The 22139-nt window shown below is 41.1% G+C and overlaps 1 protein-coding gene across 2 annotated transcripts in view; it reads left to right on the forward strand.

Annotated features, from left to right (window-relative positions):
* The window catches only part of LOC109641531 (netrin-G1-like), a 52740-nt gene extending 33908 nt beyond the window's left edge, over positions 1-18832 (forward strand). The window contains exons 4-7 of one of the 2 annotated variants that reach the window (XM_020106025.2): positions 6951-7123; positions 9967-9993; positions 11417-11461; positions 17917-18832. In XM_020106025.2, coding sequence (XP_019961584.1) covers positions 6951-7123; positions 9967-9993; positions 11417-11461; positions 17917-18155 — 484 coding nt within the window. In that variant the 3' untranslated portion in view covers positions 18156-18832. The remainder of the gene's footprint in view (positions 1-6950; positions 7124-9966; positions 9994-11416; positions 11462-17916) is intronic. The other variant, XM_069511843.1, reaches the window with a different exon arrangement.
* Positions 18833-22139: the final 3307 nt, after the last annotated feature.

Below are 22139 nucleotides of genomic sequence, written 5' to 3' on the forward strand. Positions count from 1 at the left end.
CTCCTCCAGGAAAAGTTCAATGCCGTCTGAAATGTAAGAGGAGTCAACGTGCACAAGCGATGTCAAACTCTTTATGGAAGCTGGATTTTCCTTGTCCCTGCTCAAATGGCTGTTGCTTAAGAAGGAAACTTTTCTAATTTTCCCTTTCCCCTGCAAACGTGTCTCTGGTTGCCAAAGACAGCTAGGATGCATGACACTGAATTTAATTCACTATTCTGAAGCTGAAATTCAAATTAAGTCAGGTTGCATATTAAAGCAAACATCCGTTTTTACTGTTCAGAGCTTCAGCTGCATTAACTCTATTTTTAGTCTGCATTATGCAAGCTATATTATTAATTTGATATACATGAATAATTTAGTTTTTTTTTCCAAAAGTAAACAAAGTTAAGCAAACCAGATCAGATAGACTGAATGTTTCCCCGACATCAAAGTTTCCAGAAGGAAAAGCAAGACCAGGCAAGTTTATTAGTATATATGTACGTTTAAAAAGAGGAGGACGGCAGCTGGATTTCAGAAATTCTGAGTTTATAAGTTCAACCCTCACCCACCGAATATGCTGAAATAAAACGAGAGAAAATAAATTACTGTACAAAGTCCAAACTTAGAGGAAATAAAAGGTGAGGTTTAAATCGTAGCATCGCAAAAAGAAGCGAGTGTAGTTTTAACTCAGTAGACGACAGTCTGACTGGTTTGTAACACAGCAGCATGTACATTTTCTTTGGTTTCAGTGCTTTATGAACCCAATCATTTTAAAAATCAACCCAGTGCAAAAGTCTAAGAACTAAACTGATGTATTGATTTTCTATTTTCTTTGAATGAGAAGTGACGAACTAAAGAAATCCTCACAAAAGCTAAAGATAAAACACATTGAGTGGTTCTTTAAGCCTCTGCATGGACGACACCTAGTGTTTTCAGGTTGTCGGTCCATCTGTCCCATTGTGAACACGATATTTCAACAAAACCTTCCAAGAATTTCTTCAAATTTGGTACAAATGTATTGTTGGACTCACAGATGAACTGATACAATTTTGGTAGACAAAGGTCAAAGATCAAGGTCCCCGTGACCTCTGAACTCAGTTTTTTTGTTGGTGAACAGAATAAACTTAAGGAAGCCTCAAGAGAATAAATTCAAATCGGCACAAATGTTAATTTAGACTCACAGATTAAGTCATTAAATTTGATGGTCAATGGTCAAGGATTAGATTTCAGAGGTTAGGTCAAAGGTCAAGTTAACCTCTAATGAGTCTGTCAATAAAAAGACTGTAAACGGGAACTGAACTCGTTACTGGTAGAGGAATACTATACGGGGCAGTTATTCTAGTTTTCTTTTCTAAATCCTGCCGACTATAAAACCTTTTATTCTTCATATATCACAGCGATTGTTGGCCTAAAACCATGGTGGGAGTCAGTGACTGCATCAAAATGTCTGGCTGGGCTTGTGGTCAATCATTTGTGTTTTACTCCTCTGTCTTTCTGGCACACCAGGAGTATGAGTCACTTATTTGGAGCTGTAATATCACTGCACCGGACCAATTCATTTTCCCAATAACAGCATGGAAGGCTGTAAAATGCATCATTCTTCCAAACACCAAAACAAAAGAAATCACGCTGTCACACAGTAGGGGGTCGACAAATAAACATGACCAACACCTGCTTCTATTTTTGGTGCTACTGTCGCTCACATGCATCACAACGGTCCTTTCTCTCATGTAGAGGAATCAAACCAGCCTCGCTCTCCCTGCACGGTGTCGGCAGGTTACTCTGGTTTGTGTGGTTACAAAATTTTCAGCAAGGCCAAAATTTTCCTCAACAGCCTTTATCTCTCCATATCTGTCAGAACCATCACTGGTCAGAATATGTGAGCCTCTCCAACTGTCTTGTCAAGGAAAGTTTGGGGAAACCTCAATATGTATTTATACAGCGAGGAGCCACATTACGAGTTCTGGCCATGGCCGACATGAGGAACAGGTGAGATAGCGGGTGGAGGAAGACTGGCTTGTCTTATCGCTCAGAGCGGCAGGCATGGGTTAAATCTGTAATGGAAAACAAGAAAGGAAGATGGCTTTACATTTTTAAATACTGCACGACCATTCTATAAAACTTTCAAGACGTGCAGTCGACATAAACATTCCCAGGTTTCAGGTTATGGTCTTGGAGGAAGTTATATTCTCAGTTCAGACACCACTTTGTATAAGTTCCTTTTCTCTATTTTCCTTATCTTCACAGCAGCAGAATAACACAGACTGTAGCAACCAGCCGTTTGTCAGTATGTGGCCTCGTCCTGTGGCATTCTGAGCATTTAGACTCGGCTACAGGCCAATGGCATGTTGCCTTGGGTTTAACCATTGGAGCTGATGTGTTCACATGACATAATCAGAGCTGTAGCAGCAGCAAAGGAGTAGAACTGCAATAAATAGACCAAATATTACCGATTTTCAGGTCAAAGACATTGAGATATGTAGTTTTCAAACTGGGATGAAGTTAGTAACAAGATACATTTTGGGTGCAGGATATCAGGGACCAGATTTTCATCATCAGGAACCACTACAATGAAATAAAGTCAAGATGCTGTTGCTGTTGTGAACGCGTCTTAGCGGAGAATCTCCTGCTGCGTTGTGTGAAATGAAAACTGCAGAGAAAGTCCAGATTCACTTCTCAAGCGATCCTCAACAGGACCTCTCTTCCTCTTTAGATTTCGGCATGATTACTCCAGCCACTTGCGGGCACTGTCACTTTAATTTAAACATGTCATTTTGGGGCTTTTGCAAAAAAAAAGACTTGATGTCACTTTTCAATAAAAGTATGAGTCGTAATAAACTGCTTTCACTAACGACCTATAGAGTCATTTTTTACTCGAGGACATTGTCATAAACACAGGTGGGTAGTGAGGCATTTAATGTGACAGTGAGTCAGCTCACACAGGACGAGGACCCTAAATCTAAAGCAGCTAAATGGAATCCAGCCATCATTGCTTTTACTACTAATATTTCCCATGAAAAGAAAGAGGCTTCACAAATTAATAAGGTGTGAGTTAAAACTATCATATATGTCAATCTTGCGTGTTTGGTTCATAAGAACGCCTTCGCTGAAAAGGTCAAAGTCAAACAGGTGAAGACGTCTGTGGGTGGAAAATCTTAACGAAGATACTGGCTAAAATTGGAAGGTTTGAAAATAATGATTTTTAATCATTATGATGATTTCTCTGCTGGATGTCCCCAATCAGCAGTTACGTTTTATTATTTTAATTCTGTTCTTCACATTATTTCCCCATATTCAAATGATTATATCGCTTGAGATCATTTTAATTCATCGGCTGTAAATTTGTCAGATAAAATATGCAGATAATGCAGAATGGCTTCAGGTTGAATAAGTGTAAATTTGGCCAGTACCATCATCGCTAATTTACATTAGTAAGTTATCTACAGGAAAACTTTATTCATTGCATCTGTGACTTGACTTTTATTTTCCTGGGCCGTCAGTGTTAAGGTTCAACTTGAAAATTAGAAAATGAAAGTTTCCCTAACCCGTCACTTCAGTCTCCTCTACTTTGAGCTCCTGATGTAACGAGTTCTGTGCACCTCTCTTGTCTTGGATCAGAGATGCGAGGAGCTGTCACAAGGAAGAAAAGCTGTGTTAGACATAGTGAGCCTGTCAACGTGGTGCCAAGCAGCCAGGAGAAGCAAAGGTTAGGCAGCAGCCAGCGGAGGAGATCCAGGGCACTGCAGCTGTCTTTCCCCTGGAATATCAACACACAGGAGATCCAGAAAACAGAAACCTCACCTTCCCTCACTGTGGAGACTCAGCCATTGTTCCATTTGTAACATGCACAATCACAGGCCACAATACGGTCACAACCAGATCCGTCAAGAATCTGGATCCGATTAGAAGCAGGAGCAGCAGAAATCTGATGCAGTACAACATGTTGTTTTGGAGTGAAGGTTAAAGGAGATGTTTTATAAATAAGAGCTCATGATACCAGTGTTGAAAGTTTGGTCCAAAAAACAATTTAGTTGTATCTAAAATTGTCTTTAAGCCTGCAGATACATTTGGTTTTATTTGCTCAGGTCTGTCTGTGAGATTCCTGCTTTCACACCAGAGCAAAGAAGGTAAATTCATTTGTGGATTTCACAGTATTGAAAAATGTCATTAATAAAATTCTGCAGCAACGTTTCTACGTTTCAATACAATTTTATTTCTTCATTTTCTCCAGGCAATGTCCTGGTTACTCTGGACAATTCAGAGACCTTGAGTCCAATAGAAACTGGATTATTCAATAAATTATTTTCCAGACAAAGATGTTGCTGTTGATTTTTTTCCAACAGTTTGAGCACAAAGTAAATTCCATTTGACTCCAGATACAATGAAAAATAAATATCTGCAAGGTTGGATATAAATATACTTTTTTGTATGTTTGTATTGGCTTTTATTGTAATGTGGGTTAACTGGGACTTTATGAAGAGTCTATTAGTAACTCCCAATAAGAAAAACACATACTCACCAATATTATTCCACCTATATTCATTTCTACTCCTGGCTTAAAGAAGGAACAGCAGCTCGATGCTGCATAGTGTCTCCTAAGGGAGAGTCACTTGTTTGGATAGTGGATAATAGCAATTGCTATTGGGCTGAACTAAAAGGTCATTAAAACTTTATGAAATGTGTCTTTGTAATGGTGCCGGTTCAAAAGGCTGGACATACAGGGGGGAGGGTATTTTTCCTCATGTGGCCCGAACCGGGGAACGAGAAACTCCCTGATTTCAATATGACAATGCCAGCGGCAAAAGCATCACATCCCAGAGCTCCCCTGAGTCCACATTCTGTACTCCATCAGCGCGCCGCCCGCACCGGTCGGACCCGATGATCCAGATTTTGCTGGTTTTTAATTAAGTGGAAGGTCAAATCTCATCGCTCTTGACTTCAGGGAGCTGCTGCTGTCTGCATGGCAGAAGAGCTACAGCCAGTCATTAATTTTATGGAGCAGGGACTTTAATTGATTAAAAAGTTAAGGACTATAGGGAATGTGTGGTAAAAGGCACTTGCATTTAGTTGCTGTGATCTGGGCTCATATTCACTTTCATCCTCCATGGCTGCTAATATTGTGAGACAGTGAGAGGGAGATTTTCTTTTATAGATAGACTTGAGTAGTTGTTCTCTTCCTGTAACGTAAAAGTTTATATGATCATAAGGTTTGTGTGGATTTCTGTACGATCAATTCAAATTTGAGTGAAATTCTAATTTGGGGTAACACCGTTACACAAAGCTGTGTCTACGACTAATTTATCAAAAGTCATTGAATGATTGCGAACAGCGTATTTTTGATTATATGCCGTATAATTATTAGCTCAGATTGTATTTGGATGATTTATTAAACATGAATATTGTTTTCAGCAAATATCACGTTTTAATGAAATTATCACACATTACTTTTTAAAACCCTCGTCCTAAACTACATATAGTTTGAAGCTATTATAAGAATGTCTTTAATTTAAATACTCCAATACACAATTTAAACCAAATGAAGCATGTGCATATGTCCTTATACATTAATTTACTCTCTCATTTTTACAATTCAATAGTGTATTATGGACATTTAATAATGCGTCACGACATAGATGGATTTACAGAAAAGTTACCTAAAGAGCTACGTTACCAAAAATCCAATTAGATCTTATTCACTGACTTTGTGCAGCTTCTCATCAGATATACAGATACAGAACAGTTTCCCTTTGTTTCCCCAGTTATCCATCATTAATGTGAGATGCCACTGTAAGGCCAGGAAGTCAATTAGAATGGATGTATTTCTGACTGCCGCTGTCATTTCTCTGTCTCATGTTCTCCGGTGATTGCCGGCAACAGAAACCCGGCTCCTCTGCCTCAAACGGGAGAAATCTTCCCTTGGAAGCACTTTGTAAAAACAAACATAGGCATGATGTGAAACCATGAGCCGACCAAACCCCTGGGGAGGGCTACTGTGTCAGATCCTCTCCATGGCTCCTTCCCTAACTGATTCTGTATAAACCCCTCTCACCCACAACCTCCCGAGAAGCTGAGGTCACTTGTTGTAACCTCTTACCCTCTCGGGAGTAAGATTAAATACGGAGAATTATATTTGGAACACAGCTGGAATATGAAACTGGAATATCTCATGTGTCAACAAACAATGTCTGTTCTTCCTCAGCTCGAGCTCTTCACTGGAGGTAAACACAACCCTCGGTGAAATCAAAAAGCTTGTGCCCCGCGAGCGTGCAATTTACCTTCTGCATTCAGGTTGTTAGACCCACACAAGTGAGACTCGAGCTGCAACCAATTTGTTCTTTTTCCACCAGCTCAGAAATACAAGCACGTTTGTTCCATGTGGTCAAATGGGGGGGTGGGTTTGGTCAAGTGTTGACAGCCTTCAGGCCTTGTCTCCCCTCCTGTCAGGAGAATCTGTCAACTCTGCCACAGTTACTGTCTAATAAACCAGCTCCACCGACCGCTACAGGCTCCGACTGCCTGCCTGAAGGCTCCCTTGCAAAATAACAAAGTAACTTTGAAGAAAATAAAAATTGAATTCTCAGGATATTCTACCTTTTGAATGTCATCATCTCTCTAATCAGATCCCTGATTTCTGCTCAATCAGTGAACCTTACTTGCCTTTCATTTAGCTCTCCGAGTGGCAAAAGTGACCTTATTCGCAATCGCTGTTCTCTCCGCAGGGGGCAGCGACAAATGAGACCTTGCCGGGTGTCATTTTTTAAAGGCAGGCATAATGAATCTTTGTAGAGGCTCAATCCAAGTGAGATAACCCACCAGGTTTTCAATTTACCCCCGTCAAAAAATCTGAAAGGCACAAATAAACATCTCAGCAAGGGCAGACTTTTCGAATTCTCTCCTGAAGGCATCGATTCAATAGGTGCAGAAAGATGCCTATTCATGTCTTTGTTTTTGCTGTTATCTTTCTGTCTCAGATGCAAGTGCAACCTGCATGCCAACAGCTGTGTGTTTGACAAGGGGAAGCTGGGCTGCGAGTGCGAACACAACACCACGGGGCCAGACTGCAGCCGCTGCAAGAGGCACTACCACGGAAGAGCCTGGAGTGTGGGCTCCTACCTCCCCATACCCAAAGGAACTGCAAATATATGTGAGTACATCAGTATTTCTATTTCTACTGGAAATGCAGCAAGTTCTACTGGTGATACTGTTGATGCCGGTAGCATCATATCACTGTGTTTCCAGTTTGGTTGCAGCAGTCACTGATATCTGATGACGATGGCGATACTGAAACATCATCACGTTTATTTATTCATTAGTTTTGTCTTTGGGGGATTGTTGGACTTCTCGTCAGCTCTTTGCCTCTGGGCAGCATCTCTGGTAAATATATGAGGTTTGGTAAAGTTACACTGTTAAATATTTTATTGCTTTAAACAGAGCTGACATGGACAGTGAATATATATTTTGTCATTTGACTTGGAAATAAGGAATGTTTTCTTTTAACCATTGTCCTGTCGCGTAAGAAGACTCATAATTGGCTCTAGATCGACCTTTGTTCTTCTTCTCTGTTCGGTTTATTAACGGACGGTAACCAACATCAAGGTGCAACTTCTTCCTCTTCTTCTCTCAAGCTCCTCGGGCCAAAAGTTCCAAACTCAAATCCCTGCATGTTTTGCAGGTTTCACATGTTTCGTTTTTCATCAGTAGTCACCCATTTTGAGTTTCTTTCATTCAAAGTTAAATAAATGTGAATAGCCGTCCGTCCAAAAATTGAATCTGGCATTCCTGCCTCAACTGTCTGTTCACATGGTGTGTCTGAGGCAGAAGGTGCTCTTTTACATTATCCCCATTATAATCTTGGACAGGAGTTGAGTCACATTCATCAAATCCCATGCCGGAGGCAGGGGGCTCATTGCCTCAATAAATCTAATACAGCCACTCAGGGATGTGGTGGTGGACAGCCAGGCGAGGCCAGATGGTGGAAGATCTAGGCCTCTCGTCCTCTGTTCACACTGATTCAGTCTTGCAGTCAGAGACTCTCTGCGACGTCAGTCTTCTGGGATTGACAGCAGGTTTCTCAGATGCTCTGTTTGATCGTCTGACGTCTTTAGATGAGGTGCTTTGATTGGATTTGTTCCGAAATACGATTTTGCCATTGATCCACTGATTTTGTGTAAGTTTGTCCAATAAACGTTCCTTTCCTGCTTTTCCTTGGGCTGTTTGTTGGTGATGACCTGGATGATTAAGCAGTGATTAATGTGAGAAGGTATGTGTCTGATGAGTGTATGATATATGTCTGCGGTTGTGTGTACATGCATGTGCACAAAAAAAAGTATGTGTCTGTCTCTTTGCACATGCAACACCTTTGATTGTGTGTGGGAGTTTGCTTGTGGGAACGTTTGTGAACTCTAAGGAGTTATTGCTGGATTTACCGCTGCGCCTCTTCTGTGTTATGAGTCGAATTTGAGTGTGGTGCTCAATGTCAGATTGACAGGCCGTTATTAAAAAATCCAACACTTGGCCGCATCTGCACTGAACTGATGAAACCGAGGTCTAGCCATATCAAAAGCAATATTAGCACTTGTTTGGCGGCGGCATAAAATGCAATAATGTTGCACATGGAAGTGACGTAACAATATTGGTCCCCCAGGTGTTGAGTGAACACACTTTTGTCTTGAATTATTCCTATTTCTCTCCTAAGTAAAGCCCAGGCCCTGTATCTTGCCTTTGTCCATTATGTGAAGCTCATATTTCCTATGAGGATATTAAACATACAGGCCGAGTATCAAGACAAATATGCTGAACGCGCAAAATCTAATTATGGTTTAATAGCTTTCATCTGTCTTCAAGTCTTCTTCTTTAATCATGGAAGTCATTTATCTCACAGGTAGAAACAGGGCGAGGTCTATTATGTATTCAAATCCCAGCACATGCAGATATATGGACATACGTGACCCTTCACTTAATAAATTAACACCCAAATTGGAGTCCACCGTTTCAACGGGCCGTAGCTGTCGACAGCAGAGATAGATTGAGAGTGATTCAAATCCCTGAAATAAGGAGGTCCGCAATAACAATCTGTTAGTTGCCTGCAGAGCAGAAGAGGAATCACTTGGAGAATTATGTTGACAGGCCACTTTGCAGGGAGCGTCAACTCATCTTGTGTTGCAGAGCAGGTTCACAGGTTAAGGGGGTTAGGGCCGAGAGTTTGATCAGTTTGTAGAATGTGTTTTGGCTTCAGAGGGCAGTTTTGTTGGCCCTCTATTTCTCACAGAGAACAACTTCTCTTCAGAGACTGTAGCTTGTTTGCTTTCTTGCAAATTAGAGCTTAAAATCTGCTTTTCCTGCCACTGCAGTGTGGTGCTCTTTCCAACAGTCGCTGTGACCGCCTCAAACTGGTTATGAAGTGATGAATGGAGTGCAAACACAATGAAAGCCCCCAAAGAAACCTAATCACAGAAGGACAAAGCGATAAAGCTGCTGAAAAGGATCGGAAATTGCACTAATTGTTGGTTTGGATTTGTCTGCTGATGACATTAACATCATACAAAGATAGTGCATCCAGACACTCATATCACATAAGGTTCAGACAAAGCCTAATCAGGGCTGACAAAGTCAGTTCCAGGCCAAAGACAAGACCCAGAACACAAAATAAAGACGAAAGAGAAAAAAACCTATTATCTACGTTTTGAGGGAAGCAAATGGCAGATAACAAAATAACATGTTTATTACAAACAACAAAAAGGCTGTTCATGTTTTGAGTTTAGATTTTTTTCCCCATCAGTGGCAGACCTGTTATTATCATCAGAGGAAGGCGGATGTTGGATCATGAACTGGGCAGATTTTTCTGGAAAAACATGGCTGCTGCTAATCAGTGGACACACGAGAGAGCAATCGGATAAACAACACAAACAATTTTCTCCTGCAGTTTTAAAACCAAGTTTCAAAAGTAAATTGAAATAAATTCCCACTGTGTCTTTGCTCTTTCTGCAGGTATTCCCAGCAGTCATGGACCAGTGCGTAAGTTGGTCAAGTTTTTTAAACTTGCATGCGAACTAATCCCTCACTTTGACTAACTCCTGTTTGATGATGTTTGTGAGAGAGAATGTGCTCGACATCACGGCTGTCATTCATTAGGGTTGGGTACCGTTCTAATTTAAAAACATATAGGAACCTGGAATTCAGTACTGGTACCAATACTTCATTTAAAGTGTCTTTTAAAGTGCCTGTAGTATATCCACCATTACAAGTTTACACATAATCATGTATTTCTGGTTTCATACAAGGGTTGTGGTCAAACCAGTGGCTCTGTACTGGTTGATTCTATAAAAATGCTAAACTAAGCTAACTTAAACCATATAGTCATTTAAGCTTTGGTCTCTTTTCTCTCTGAACCCTCTTATTCTCTCAGGTACTGGAATTTGGCATCATTTAATTTAAAGTGAATCAGTGCTGAACGTAACCTGGTCATTACTCGCTAAGGTATCAAGTTCGGTACCCAACCCAATCATCCATCACTATGTTTTCCACAGTGAAAAGGTGAATCCAAATAAGCCATTAATATAGAATTATATCTTAATACCCAATTTCTATGAATGGAAGTGAACCAGTGCATGGTGTGAAAAAAAACCTTATGAATTTCCAAATAAGAATCATTAGAAGAAGTTTCTTGAAAGAAGTAGAAGTGTCTCATCACACTGATTCTATTAGTGTCATCATGAACCTTATACTTCCACACATTCCTGCTATTTTGCAAACCATGTGGCACATGTTCGACATTTGGAAATGTTGACCTGACTTTCTGGTAAAGAAGCAGGGAGCTGAACTCCATTCATTTCTGTACAGGAGTGAAATAGCAAGAAACACTTAATGACAATGGAGCTTTAAGAGAATTGTGTTAAAATACACATCACAAGCAGATTTTTAAGAGGCTGTTTAATTTCCACAGCGTATAAACATCAATGGAAAGGATGGAAGGAAACTTTCAAAGCACAATGTGCAGCATGGTTTGCAAAATGGTGACAGACAGAGACAGATTCCTCTCTTCCATATTTGTTCTAAGAGCACAGCCAGATATTTTCCCAAAGTCAGAGAATAGAGAACCATCTTTTATGAATTCGAGGTCCCCACCATGCATCCCGACGCATGTTGATGCCTGGAGGTGACTCCTCGCACTGGATAACAGAAGCAGCGACCACATGTACCCATTTCTGACTTTGTCTTGTGGAAAATTCACTCATTTAAGCTGCATGCACACGATTCTACATTATCCCATTTAGCACTAAAAACACGTCCCAACTTTTCCACCGATTCTGAGGCAAGTCAGCCCCGATCAGAACCTGACTATCTATTAATCTATGCATGCTGACCCCGTTCTTTAACTACATAACAGCATGTGTCATATGACTCAGTGTAATATATAACCTTTCCCATTTTTACACAGATCGAGCAAATGCCTCATCTCTTGGTGTTGCAAATCGTAACCAAGGTAGGCTTATAGGCTTTGTAACTTCAGCATGATATTAACAACACAAAGAAAGCCCTGATTGCTTATTAATTGGCAATTTGGGGGGGGGGGGGGGACTATTCAAATATCAGTCTTCAGTCGGTTGTTTTCCCGAAGCCCAGAGACTTTTCTTCGTGCATGCACAGCAACACACACTGCTCCTAACTAGAAGGATCCTCTGTGGTGAGAACACCGTAGGGACCGGACCACATGCCCCGTGATCACAGAGTCCACAGCGTCCTAACCTCTCTGATCATGCCCTCTTTTTAATTACCCCACAATGCTCTCTGGGGGCGCACCCTTTCTGCCACGTTCACAAGGATAAAGGAGAGAGGGGAAGGAGAGGGAAGGAGAGAAGAGGGTGGGGGCTTGTGTAGATTGATCTCCAGATATCTCCTATTAATCCTCAGGCCCAAATATCCTGTGTAGTAAGTGTAAAGTCGCAGAAAGTGGACCAGCAGGATTTCCATGATCAAGGGAGGGTGTTTCCTTCTGGACACTCGTTGTATAACAAGATGCTATAGTCATTTATCTTTGCTCTTCTCACAAATACCCCAAAAAATAGCACATACTGTTGAATAAATGGGTGACTAAATGATGAGTCATAAAAATATGTATTCAATAATCAGGTTTAACCTTGTTATGGAACCAGGTGCTGTACAATTATGAATATATCAACACTGAAACTTAGTTTTGAAACATAACCATTGTTTTATTATTATATTGTAAATTACATATTTCTTACACTCGTGAAATTGAGACACAGATAATAACACAGCTATCCACACATGCCTCGACGTAAAGACTTCTGGATTTGCTGCAGTCACAGGTGGAAGAAAAACCACCATCTCATTCACCCTCTCACATTTAAGCTTCTGCCTTTTCTTGCACGACAACAATCTTCACATTTGTTAGAACCAGAGCGAGTTTTGAGTCTTAAAATAGCAGCAATTAATTTTCTATCCATCGATTCTGTGTAATTGATCACTTGTTCTGGTTTTAATACCATGGCTAATTAACAATCTATGAAAATCTCAACCTGGGCAATGTGTCTTTGCAAATATAATATACTCGGAAAATCAAAACAAAACCACGTCTGTGACTTTGCTTCAGTGAAAATAATGAAGAAAGGAAATGATCAATATATCGCTTCAGACAGTAACATTCAAACTTTAAGTGAACCAGGGTCAACACCGTTAATGAATGTTGACCTTTAAAGTTTAAAGGAATAGTGAGACATTTTTGGACTTCATTACCTAGCTTAGCTTAGCATTCAGACCCTGGCACTCCCCACAGTTATGCCAACTAAGGTGTAGTAATGAATGCACTATTTATTTTTATGAACATATTTTGCAAGCGAAGCAACACAAATTACAATGTAAAACCGATAAAACCATATTTATAGTTCTGTTTGGACACAAATGGAACCATGACTAGCTGTTTTTTCCTCAAGTCTTCGTGCTGAGTTAAACAAAAATGTCAGTAGCCCGTGTCCGTCCATCCCACTCTAATAATTTAGTTTCCAGAGCAGAACTCAAGAAACACTTTGAGTTTTCCATGAAACATTGACATTGTGTTTGTCAGGTGGGGGGGGTGCATCATCTTCCAATTAGTCTTGTTAATCTTCCGATTCTGACTTGATGAGCATTTACTGAAACAGCATTGAGTTCTTGAGGGGAGAGAAAAAGATCGTTCTGTGTTTAGTTGCAGTACGACTCCCTGCCACTGTCGAGTGTGACTCTGCAGCTGACAATTTATTCTGAACTTCCGAGCTTGGAGTCATGACTAATGATGAAGCCTTCATGTTAATATGATAACAGGAGGCACGGCTGAGCGCAGGTCTCAGTTTACCCTGACATCATGGCAAAAGATATTGATCCAATGTAATTGTAGCAACACTATTCTGTCTCGGTGCATATAATTAGCAGATCCTGTATCTGAAAACTGTCTCCAGTTATAGTTAATTACACTGTGAATGTATAATTATAAAGACCATTTAAAAAATGAAAATTAAATTGAGCTGCTGTTGTCTCCGTATTTCATGTAAAAAAGGAGCCTTCTATTCGATTAAAGATAAATGTCCGCGTTATAACTCAGCGATTTGTGTAATTTAAGATCTGTTATTATGAAGTGAAGTATTTAAAAAAGGTTTTCTTTTCAGCAGATTCTTTTTTTTCACCTCATAAAATCTAGTTTTTCCACAAATAGGATTGACAGGAGCTGCGGTCCAGGACATCGATTTATCACTTTTAACTTGTTATCATGCTCTGACTTTCTGAATCTCAGAGAGTTCGGTTTGAATCAGACATCCTCTCATCATCGCATCAGATGAGAGGATTAGGGAACTGCCCGTCTATGTTTAGGACACAAACAGACTGATCCCCTGCAAACGTCACAATGGACGGAACAGAACGTCTTGTGTTCAGAATCACATTAGATAAAATTACCACAAGAGATGAAGATTCTGAATTTATATTTTAAAAAACAGGTTTAATGTATAAGGACTCTTTCTATAGACTCATGCTTCTACTCAGAGTCCAGATTTCCATCGTTGTTATGCTGTTGCCATGGTGACTCCTCTCCATGTTGGTTCGTGCGACACCAGCGCCCAAGGATGGATCTGTCATAACAGTTATACTTCTAAAATGCGACACATCTGACAGAGGTGTGAGGTGCACGTACGTCTCAGAGGAACAAGCTGGTGCTTAGCTGGGACTCAAATTGCTGTGTTCTCACTTGCTGCCAGCACAAGTCCGAGAGGGAGTCATGTCACACAGGGCAACACGATGTCCACACCACAATATAGGGGAGTTATAATGATATTCATTTTATTTTCTGAATGTTGAAGGCAGCTACATAACCTTTAGAAAAACTCCTCCTTCCATTAAAATAAGAAAATCCTTTATTGGTCCCACAGGGGGACATTTGCAGTCTTTACCACTTTTCCTTTAAGGGTCAAGAGGATGGAGACAGGTCGCCTGTCCATCACAGGGCCGAACACACAGAGACAAATAACCATCCACTGCCACATACGAGCAATTTAAAATCTCCAATTAACCAAACCCCAGGTCTGCATGTCTCTGCACTGAGAGAGACACACACACACACACACACACACACACACACACACAGAAAGGCCCTAGGGTTCGAAGCTTCTTGCTTTGAGGCAACAGTGCTAACCACTGCACCACTGTGCAACATAACGCTGAATCAATACACAGCAGAATGTTTTCTGTGGCTCTGGAGGGAGCTTTACAAAGTCTGCAAACATAAACCAATGCTGTCCAGGCGCTGCTGCTTTAATTTAAATATTTTTCTCAGATCCATCTCATGTGAGCTGTGTATTTTTATGAAAGTCAGATATTAAAAGTCGGCTTCGTCTTTTTTTCCCCCCACATCGCCAAGATTTCATGGGTTCCTCCTATAATCAAATGTTAGATTTCATTCATACAGTCAAATAAAAAGTTTTATGTTTTACTAACTATACTGATCCTCGCTGTGCATGTGTAGATGCATATTATACATTTTATTTAGAGTTAGTGAAGATAGCAACTTGATGTGAGATTTGTTTTGTCACGACAGCAGCTCCTGTGACTCTGCAGGCTCATAAGCCTCTGCATAAGCAAACTAATTGAGCTACAAATGCTTTTAGAGAGACAGTGTTCCTGAGGGTCTGCTGGAGGCCACGCAGATTATCCTCCGGCCACAGGCAGCAAATCTAATGCGTACACTAGACAATGGAGATCCCATGGACATTTCTATGAACACACGCAGAGCAGGTGTCCATTAACTGGAAAACCAGAGAACATTTTTCGCAGTGTAGCCGGGAGGACGTTAATGTTTGGATCCCCTGAGGACGGGCCAGCTGTGATTCAGGAGTTATTTTCATGCAAAGTTCAACAGACTTTGGCTCTGCATGAGAGGACGGGCTCCAGGTCCAGGTTTGATAGGACCTGGTATCTGGGCTGTGGTTAAGCCTATAATGTGTGCAGTGTTGTGGGACCACTTTTGGTCAGGTCAGGATTACACTTTTAAATATAAACATCACAATCAAAATATAATTAAGCGGTGTTAGCCTCGTCTGGGCAGCAGAAACAAGCTGTGAGCTTAACACTCACATATTTGCATTTCACTCGGTACAGCACCGATGTTTCTAATCACATGACACATACGCCCGGAGCTGCCTAATGCTGAATGCTGATATTGAAAATTTAAATATTAAATATTAAAACAGTAAAGTTTCCTGCCACAAAACTAAAACAATGAGTTGAAAAGTGTGGAGAGGTGACAGAGAGTGCTGAAGGGCTGAGCGGCAGGTGAGTTTGGAGGCAGGAGCTGTCACAGGTGAGTAAAACCTGAAGTCACAGAGTTACACAGGAAAAAAAAATCTACAGAATCGAGAAATACTGAGTTAGTGTGAACATCACTGTGGTGAACTGACCAAGTGGCAGAGAACGGAGGCAGCGCCGGGTTTATACACTAGTGGAGTAGATTGCATGATGATTCACAGGTGTGCGCGCACACACACACACACACTCAACAAACATGTGTAACACACAAGGGGAGGGAGAGAGGAAGAGAGGAGGAGAATATACTTACTGTGCTTCACCAGGTTGTAAAAAACTGTAAACTATCAGTTAAGCGTTATGATCACATGCACTTTCAAGGAATGACAGGAGTTTTTTCATCCACTTCAGTGACTAATACAGCCAATGATAATATTAAAGATTCTAATCCAACCCCTTTCATAGCTGCACTGCTGCCTCTCGTTATATGAAAATGATCAGAAACCTGTTCCTGACGCTCAAAAACATCTGCACCATAGATCTTTGTCTAGTTCGGTATTGATTTGTCCTTTAAATTGAAATGAAAGCTTATTCATGATAGGATTTGCATATCAGTGTGTGTGTGTCTGTGTGTTTCAGTTAAATCTAAACATCACAATATCATATTACCAGCATCAATTACATTTTTTTAATCCATATACAACATCGGTGGTAAATGTCACGTTTCTTTGTCAGATCCTGAATCAAAAAGAGCAGTGGCTTATTGCCAGACTCATTATTTTGCACCAGCACTCAACAATCATACAGAGAGAAATGTGTCACACACAGACACCAGAGCTGCTGCATTCTAAATACGCTGTTTGAAGGATATTTGCTCTTATAATATTATCATTATTGATCTTTCCCATAAACACATGAAGACAGTTTAACACAACTAAGTCATCACACAAAATCGTTCAGTCTGGTTGTGGCAGATGAGGCATGAAAAATGGATCCACCCAAAAAAATAAAAATAAAAAAAAGGAAAATGGCAGCACCACACAGTCATATTTCAAAATCCCAAACTGATCATAAAACCCTGCGTCCACAGGTGGAATTTCCATTTAAAGCACATAACAGCAGCATTATCTGTGTGAAGTGGGGGGGGGTTTATGAAGTCAACATAGCCCCGATGCCTTTTTAATCAGTTTTGGCAGCAGCAATGATTATTTGTTGAGTTTATTCTGACGCATGAGCCACATTACTGAAAACCAAAAATGTGATTACTATTTATGCAGGGAGCGATATCCAATTACACTGAAATCTCTTGGCAAATATTACCTCTTCCAGGATTTCACCTCTGCCAGCAGAGAGGCTTCCTGGGATAATTGAGTCGTGGGTTTTTGTCTGGAAATGTGAATATTAGCTTATGTAGTCCTAATCAGTCCATATCAAAACAGAGAAATGCTCCGTGGAAAACGGAGCAGTGCGGTTCAGGACATTACATCCATTTCTGCCAACAGTGTTGTATTGTTTGTTGTAATGTTAACCGCAGAAAAGGAACCAACAGCCAATGGGGAATAACCTGAAGAGAGAATTTGCATAACAAAAGGTAGTGTTGGTGGATCCATCCCACGTCTTCCCCTCTCTCTGCTCTCTGAGTGTCGTGCCAGAGGGGAAACAAACTTTAATTCTGCTGTCCTGAAGTGAGGGGCTGTTAATACTCTGGCATCCTTTGATTCACCGATCATTAATTTCACCTCATCACCTCCATGGTTTTGTTTGCTCTTTTGTTTTGCCAGCATTATTTGCTCCTGTGGTGCTCCTAAAAATATCTGTAAAATCCATAAAAATGTCTGTCTGTGTTCTTTTGTCATAAGCAGTCATTCAGTGAAAGGGCATCCGTAGGCTGTGGGCTGTATTCTTACAGAACATGTGCCCTGGTTGTTTGTCTCCTCTTCCTCGCCGCTCTCCTTCACTGAAGTCCTTGGCTTCACCCTCCCAAATGTGTCAGCTGAGCTCTAAGGACACAGAGCGATGCAGACAGGACCAGAAGAGGCAGCTTGTGCCCCGTGAACCTGCCTGTTGATGTTCTCTGCCGCCCTATCGCTGAGTGATCTATTAATCACCTCCCCTCCTGTCTCCCCTGCCCTGTTTGCTTCGTCTCTGCAGCTCGAGTGTGTGACAACGCGATGCTGCGCTGTCAGAACGGCGGCACGTGCCACCACCATCAGCGGTGCCATTGTTCCCCTGGCTTCACGGGCGTCCTGTGCGAGAGAGTCCGCTGCCAGGGCCCCGGGGAGTGTGATGACCAATTGTCTGGACGGGCCACTTTCCATCATCCACTGATCGGCTGCCACGTCGCTCTCACCGCCATAGTCCTCCCACTACTGATTGTTTCCCTTTGCTGAGGGACCTGACGGGCCTCCCATCCTCAACCAAACCCTAAGACCACATATGATGAGACTGAACTCTCAACATTAAGGACGAGAGACGTGTGAGCAACGTGCTCGGCATAAGCAACTCTTTTGTATACCCACAGCTGTGGTTGTCAGTGTTACCAACAGGTCGAGCGCCGATCTGTTGTGCTGAACGATAGATGGATCTGTGAAAGGCTTGGTGAAGTCACCGCTGTCTTTCGCTGTCACGGAGGAAACGGGCGGGGGCCTCACTTTGTGGTTATGTCATGATGAATCTCATTAGAGGCAGACGGGAGACTCAGATGCAGCGACACACACTCTGAGAGCAAACTGTACAAAACTAGACACACGATTTCTAAGTATCATCTGAAGTGATAAAAAAATAAAATAATACTGTGGACGGGGACATCTTAAAACATCTTGCCTCGCTGCCTCCTCCCTTACTTGCCGTCTTCTATGTTCTCCCTCCCTCCCTTCCTCACCTCCTCCCTCCTCACTTCCTCTCTCCTGTGCTTTGGTGACTCTGGTGATTTTTATTTGCTGAAGGGTGTCAGTTGTTTTTTGCCAAATGCTGCACATGTATTATTATCAAGCCCCTTGACAAAATACCAATGTAGTACTTTTTTCTTTCTCAGAAGCTTTGTAGTCATGCTTGAGCTCACCTGTACGGGAAAAAAAAAAAGTTGTAACATACTGTAACTGTATTTAATTTTTGTATAAAAACAGATATTTTCATGACTACGCAAAGTGAAAAAGATGTATTACTTGTTTTCTATTGCTGCCGACCTGTCCTAGATGTGGACTATGAGTATAAGGAGTTTGGTTGTATCATTTCTTTGCTTGTGTGGCACATGGCTTTCCTCAAATGAGAGCTGCTGTCAAAACTATGTTTACATACACACGTACACAATACACTTCCACCAAAGGGAAAAAGAAAATCATGTCTGTGTCTTGTTGTTGAACAGTAGTAATTTTATTATGTAGTGACATGACATACGAGAAAAGATGTGTAGAGTGAAACCGTGTATTGTTTGCAGATGAGTACAAGCCAATGACAACAGCTGAATGTCATTTTAAAGGCTTTTTTTGAAACGCCAATCCTTGACCAACCCATTGGAGCATCATTTGCCAGAAACAATATATCAGTAGACAAATAACTGGGTGGATGACTAAAGTTGTTTTTTTACTAATGTGCTGTAATCCATCCTTCTTGTGCTCGTGAAACGTGGAGGATGCAGCAGAATCTCAACCCAAAATCTCATTAGCTTTATGTGAATTCAACAAGGGGAAAAAATGGAGATTGCACGGCTGTCTCAGAGGTTGTCCAGCTCAAATCTGTAATCAGATCTAATCCCTGAATCAAATGGGAAGAGGGGAAGGTTCTCCGAGCTGGTTGAGGTTGAAAGCCTGCATCCTGCTGCGGGAGCCTCCGCCAGGCGACACGTTCAGAAAATGAGCTTTAATTCACGGAGGATCAATGATTAGAAATGAAGTCGCATCCCACTGGGTGACATATTGAGCACTGAGACCAATTTCATTTGAGAGATTAATTTTCCTCCCGAGGTTGTCATGAAACTCCTAATTGTGTTAGAGTCTACTGTAAGTGCCTCTCATTAAACGACACTGTCAATAAAAAGAGTGGCGAATGCCTTTTTTGAGAGAGACTCTTGCCTTGAAAACCAACTTCAAGAGGAAGCGGAGGTATTTGAAATGGACGAACACACTGCAGAAATAAGTGGAAAGGGACGGATGTTTATTCATTCTGCAGAAAAGAGTTTGAGCTTGAGAACTCGTGGTCAGCGTAAATCTGCTTGAAGGAGAAAATGCAAGAATCAGCTCCAGTATATTAATTAATATAAAATAAATCAACATCAGTAAATCCTTGATGATCACAGCTCAGTTATGACGAGGATGATGGATTCTACACATTTTAAAGTTGTGTGCAATGATAGTGATAATTCAGAATATAGAGGGGGTTTCTCTTTAAAAGCTTTTTGAAAAACAAAATCACAAGAGCACAAGTCAAAGAAATGGATTTAAACTGTGTTTATGTGCTAACAAATGTTAGCATGTCCGGCTAACTGATTGTTACCTTCAAGGCTAAGGAACATTCCAGTATTGCTTATCAACAAAACAAAAAGCTCAGAACACAAGAGCACGATCACTGTCGTATTTTCCTTCTGTGTAAAGTTACTTCTGGTTGCCAACAGAGTTTAAGGTTACGTTAGCAGGTTCAGTTCATGTCAGCAACCACAACCGCCAACACGAACGAGCACCCACCAAAAACAATTCATTCTGACCTGTCATGATTTAATTGAAACGTTCTGTTACACAACTCAAACAATAAAGCTTCTAACCCGTCTTTCTTGCTGGTAACTGAGGAGACAGGGCTTGGCGAAGGCTCAAGTATCTCTCAAAACTTAGGGAAGCGACTACAACTGACATTTCACAAAGATTTTACCCTAATTACAGTTACAGTTGTAGCAGCTACTGTGATCGAATAGTTTTGTTCAAGGTTTCTCTCTCTCTGCAGAATGCGAAGTGGCTCACCTGAGACTGTTTGCTCTGTTTTAGGGCCAGAGTGTGAGTGTGTGAAGGAAAATTACCTTTATGACATGTTAGTGCAATAAAATTGGTGTTTTATGATACTTGCCCCTGGCTTTGGGCTGTATGTATGTATTGCTATTAGGGCAAAAAGTTTCGAGTTGAGATTCATGTCTGTTGCACTAATGCAGATTATGGCAGAAAAAAGGTTGATGAACAACTAGAAGAGACCATTGTGTTGCCTCAAGAATATGCCGGATTACAGACATTACATTGGCATGGGAGTATTTTACTTTCCCATTTTACACCAGAACTAGAGACAGAAAGAGAAAAGAGAGAAACGTCAACATATTGGCATTAGTATTGAATAAATGCAACAACACATTTTCCAATACAAATAAAAATGCAGATAATTAGACCGAGATCTGGCAGCAGTTAAAAGATTTTATGATAATTCATTTTCGGTGCATATGAGCCCTTTTTGTCAGGGGTATGAATTTTCTACACAAAGAAAGACCTGAGGATTTTTATGTCCTCCACTGCTCCATCTTACCGCAATGCCTCGCCCTTCCTCCTTTCATTTCTAAGACTCAGAAGGGGGTATTCGGAGGACATTTTTAGACACGAGCAGTCCTTGTGTTCTACCTCCGTCAGCACCGGTGGCACCAACAGAAAGTTACATAACATAAGACGAGGGGTATTCAGTTTCCAGGAAAGAGGAGGCTCAGCAACATGACTGGAGCACTCAGCTTATTAGCAATCCAATATCCATATTCAGCTCACCAGTGACACTCTTTGAAAAGGCCCAGCCACAGAACTCAAAGCACAACTTGATGGTGCTCGGGGACAGAAAGTTAAACTTTTCTGTCAGTCAACATTAAGCCTTACAACTGCAGTGCTGTATGATGAGCCTAACCATATAGAAACCATTTAAATATTAATAAAGCTAATGCTAAAAATGGTTACACAAAATCTGGTTCATATTTGCTCCCTCGGCTGTTTTCATATCAAGGGTTATAAAGAAAGAATGCGTCCTATTTAAATCTTGGATTTTAGGTTTGTTTCTCAGCAGCTGAGAGTCTAAGATGTGAGTCGTCCTTCTACTTTTCACGAGCCAGATTTAGCTCGGTGTTTGTAACAATCAGTCTGCTGGCTCAACTGTCACCGTAACAAAAGAAATGAGACTACATGTGTGGCTCCATATGGAGAGTCGCTGTTTCCAAAAAGACCTCTTCCTTTGAGCAACAGCACTGTTCTCGTAGAGCGAAGGCTGCCTGCTGTCTGACAATGGAAGCTATCTTGTTTATTTGTTTGCTTGTCGGGTTCCAGAAAGTTTCACTGCGAGAAATACGCCACGTGAAGAGAAAGTTACAGCCGGCACCAAATTAAATTTAATTGGTGTGTTTACTTAACACAGGTGAATAGCGGAGG

The sequence above is a fragment of the Paralichthys olivaceus genome, chromosome 16 (genome assembly GCF_024713975.1).
Source record: "Paralichthys olivaceus isolate ysfri-2021 chromosome 16, ASM2471397v2, whole genome shotgun sequence".
NCBI classification, from domain to species: Eukaryota; Metazoa; Chordata; class Actinopteri; order Pleuronectiformes; family Paralichthyidae; genus Paralichthys; species Paralichthys olivaceus.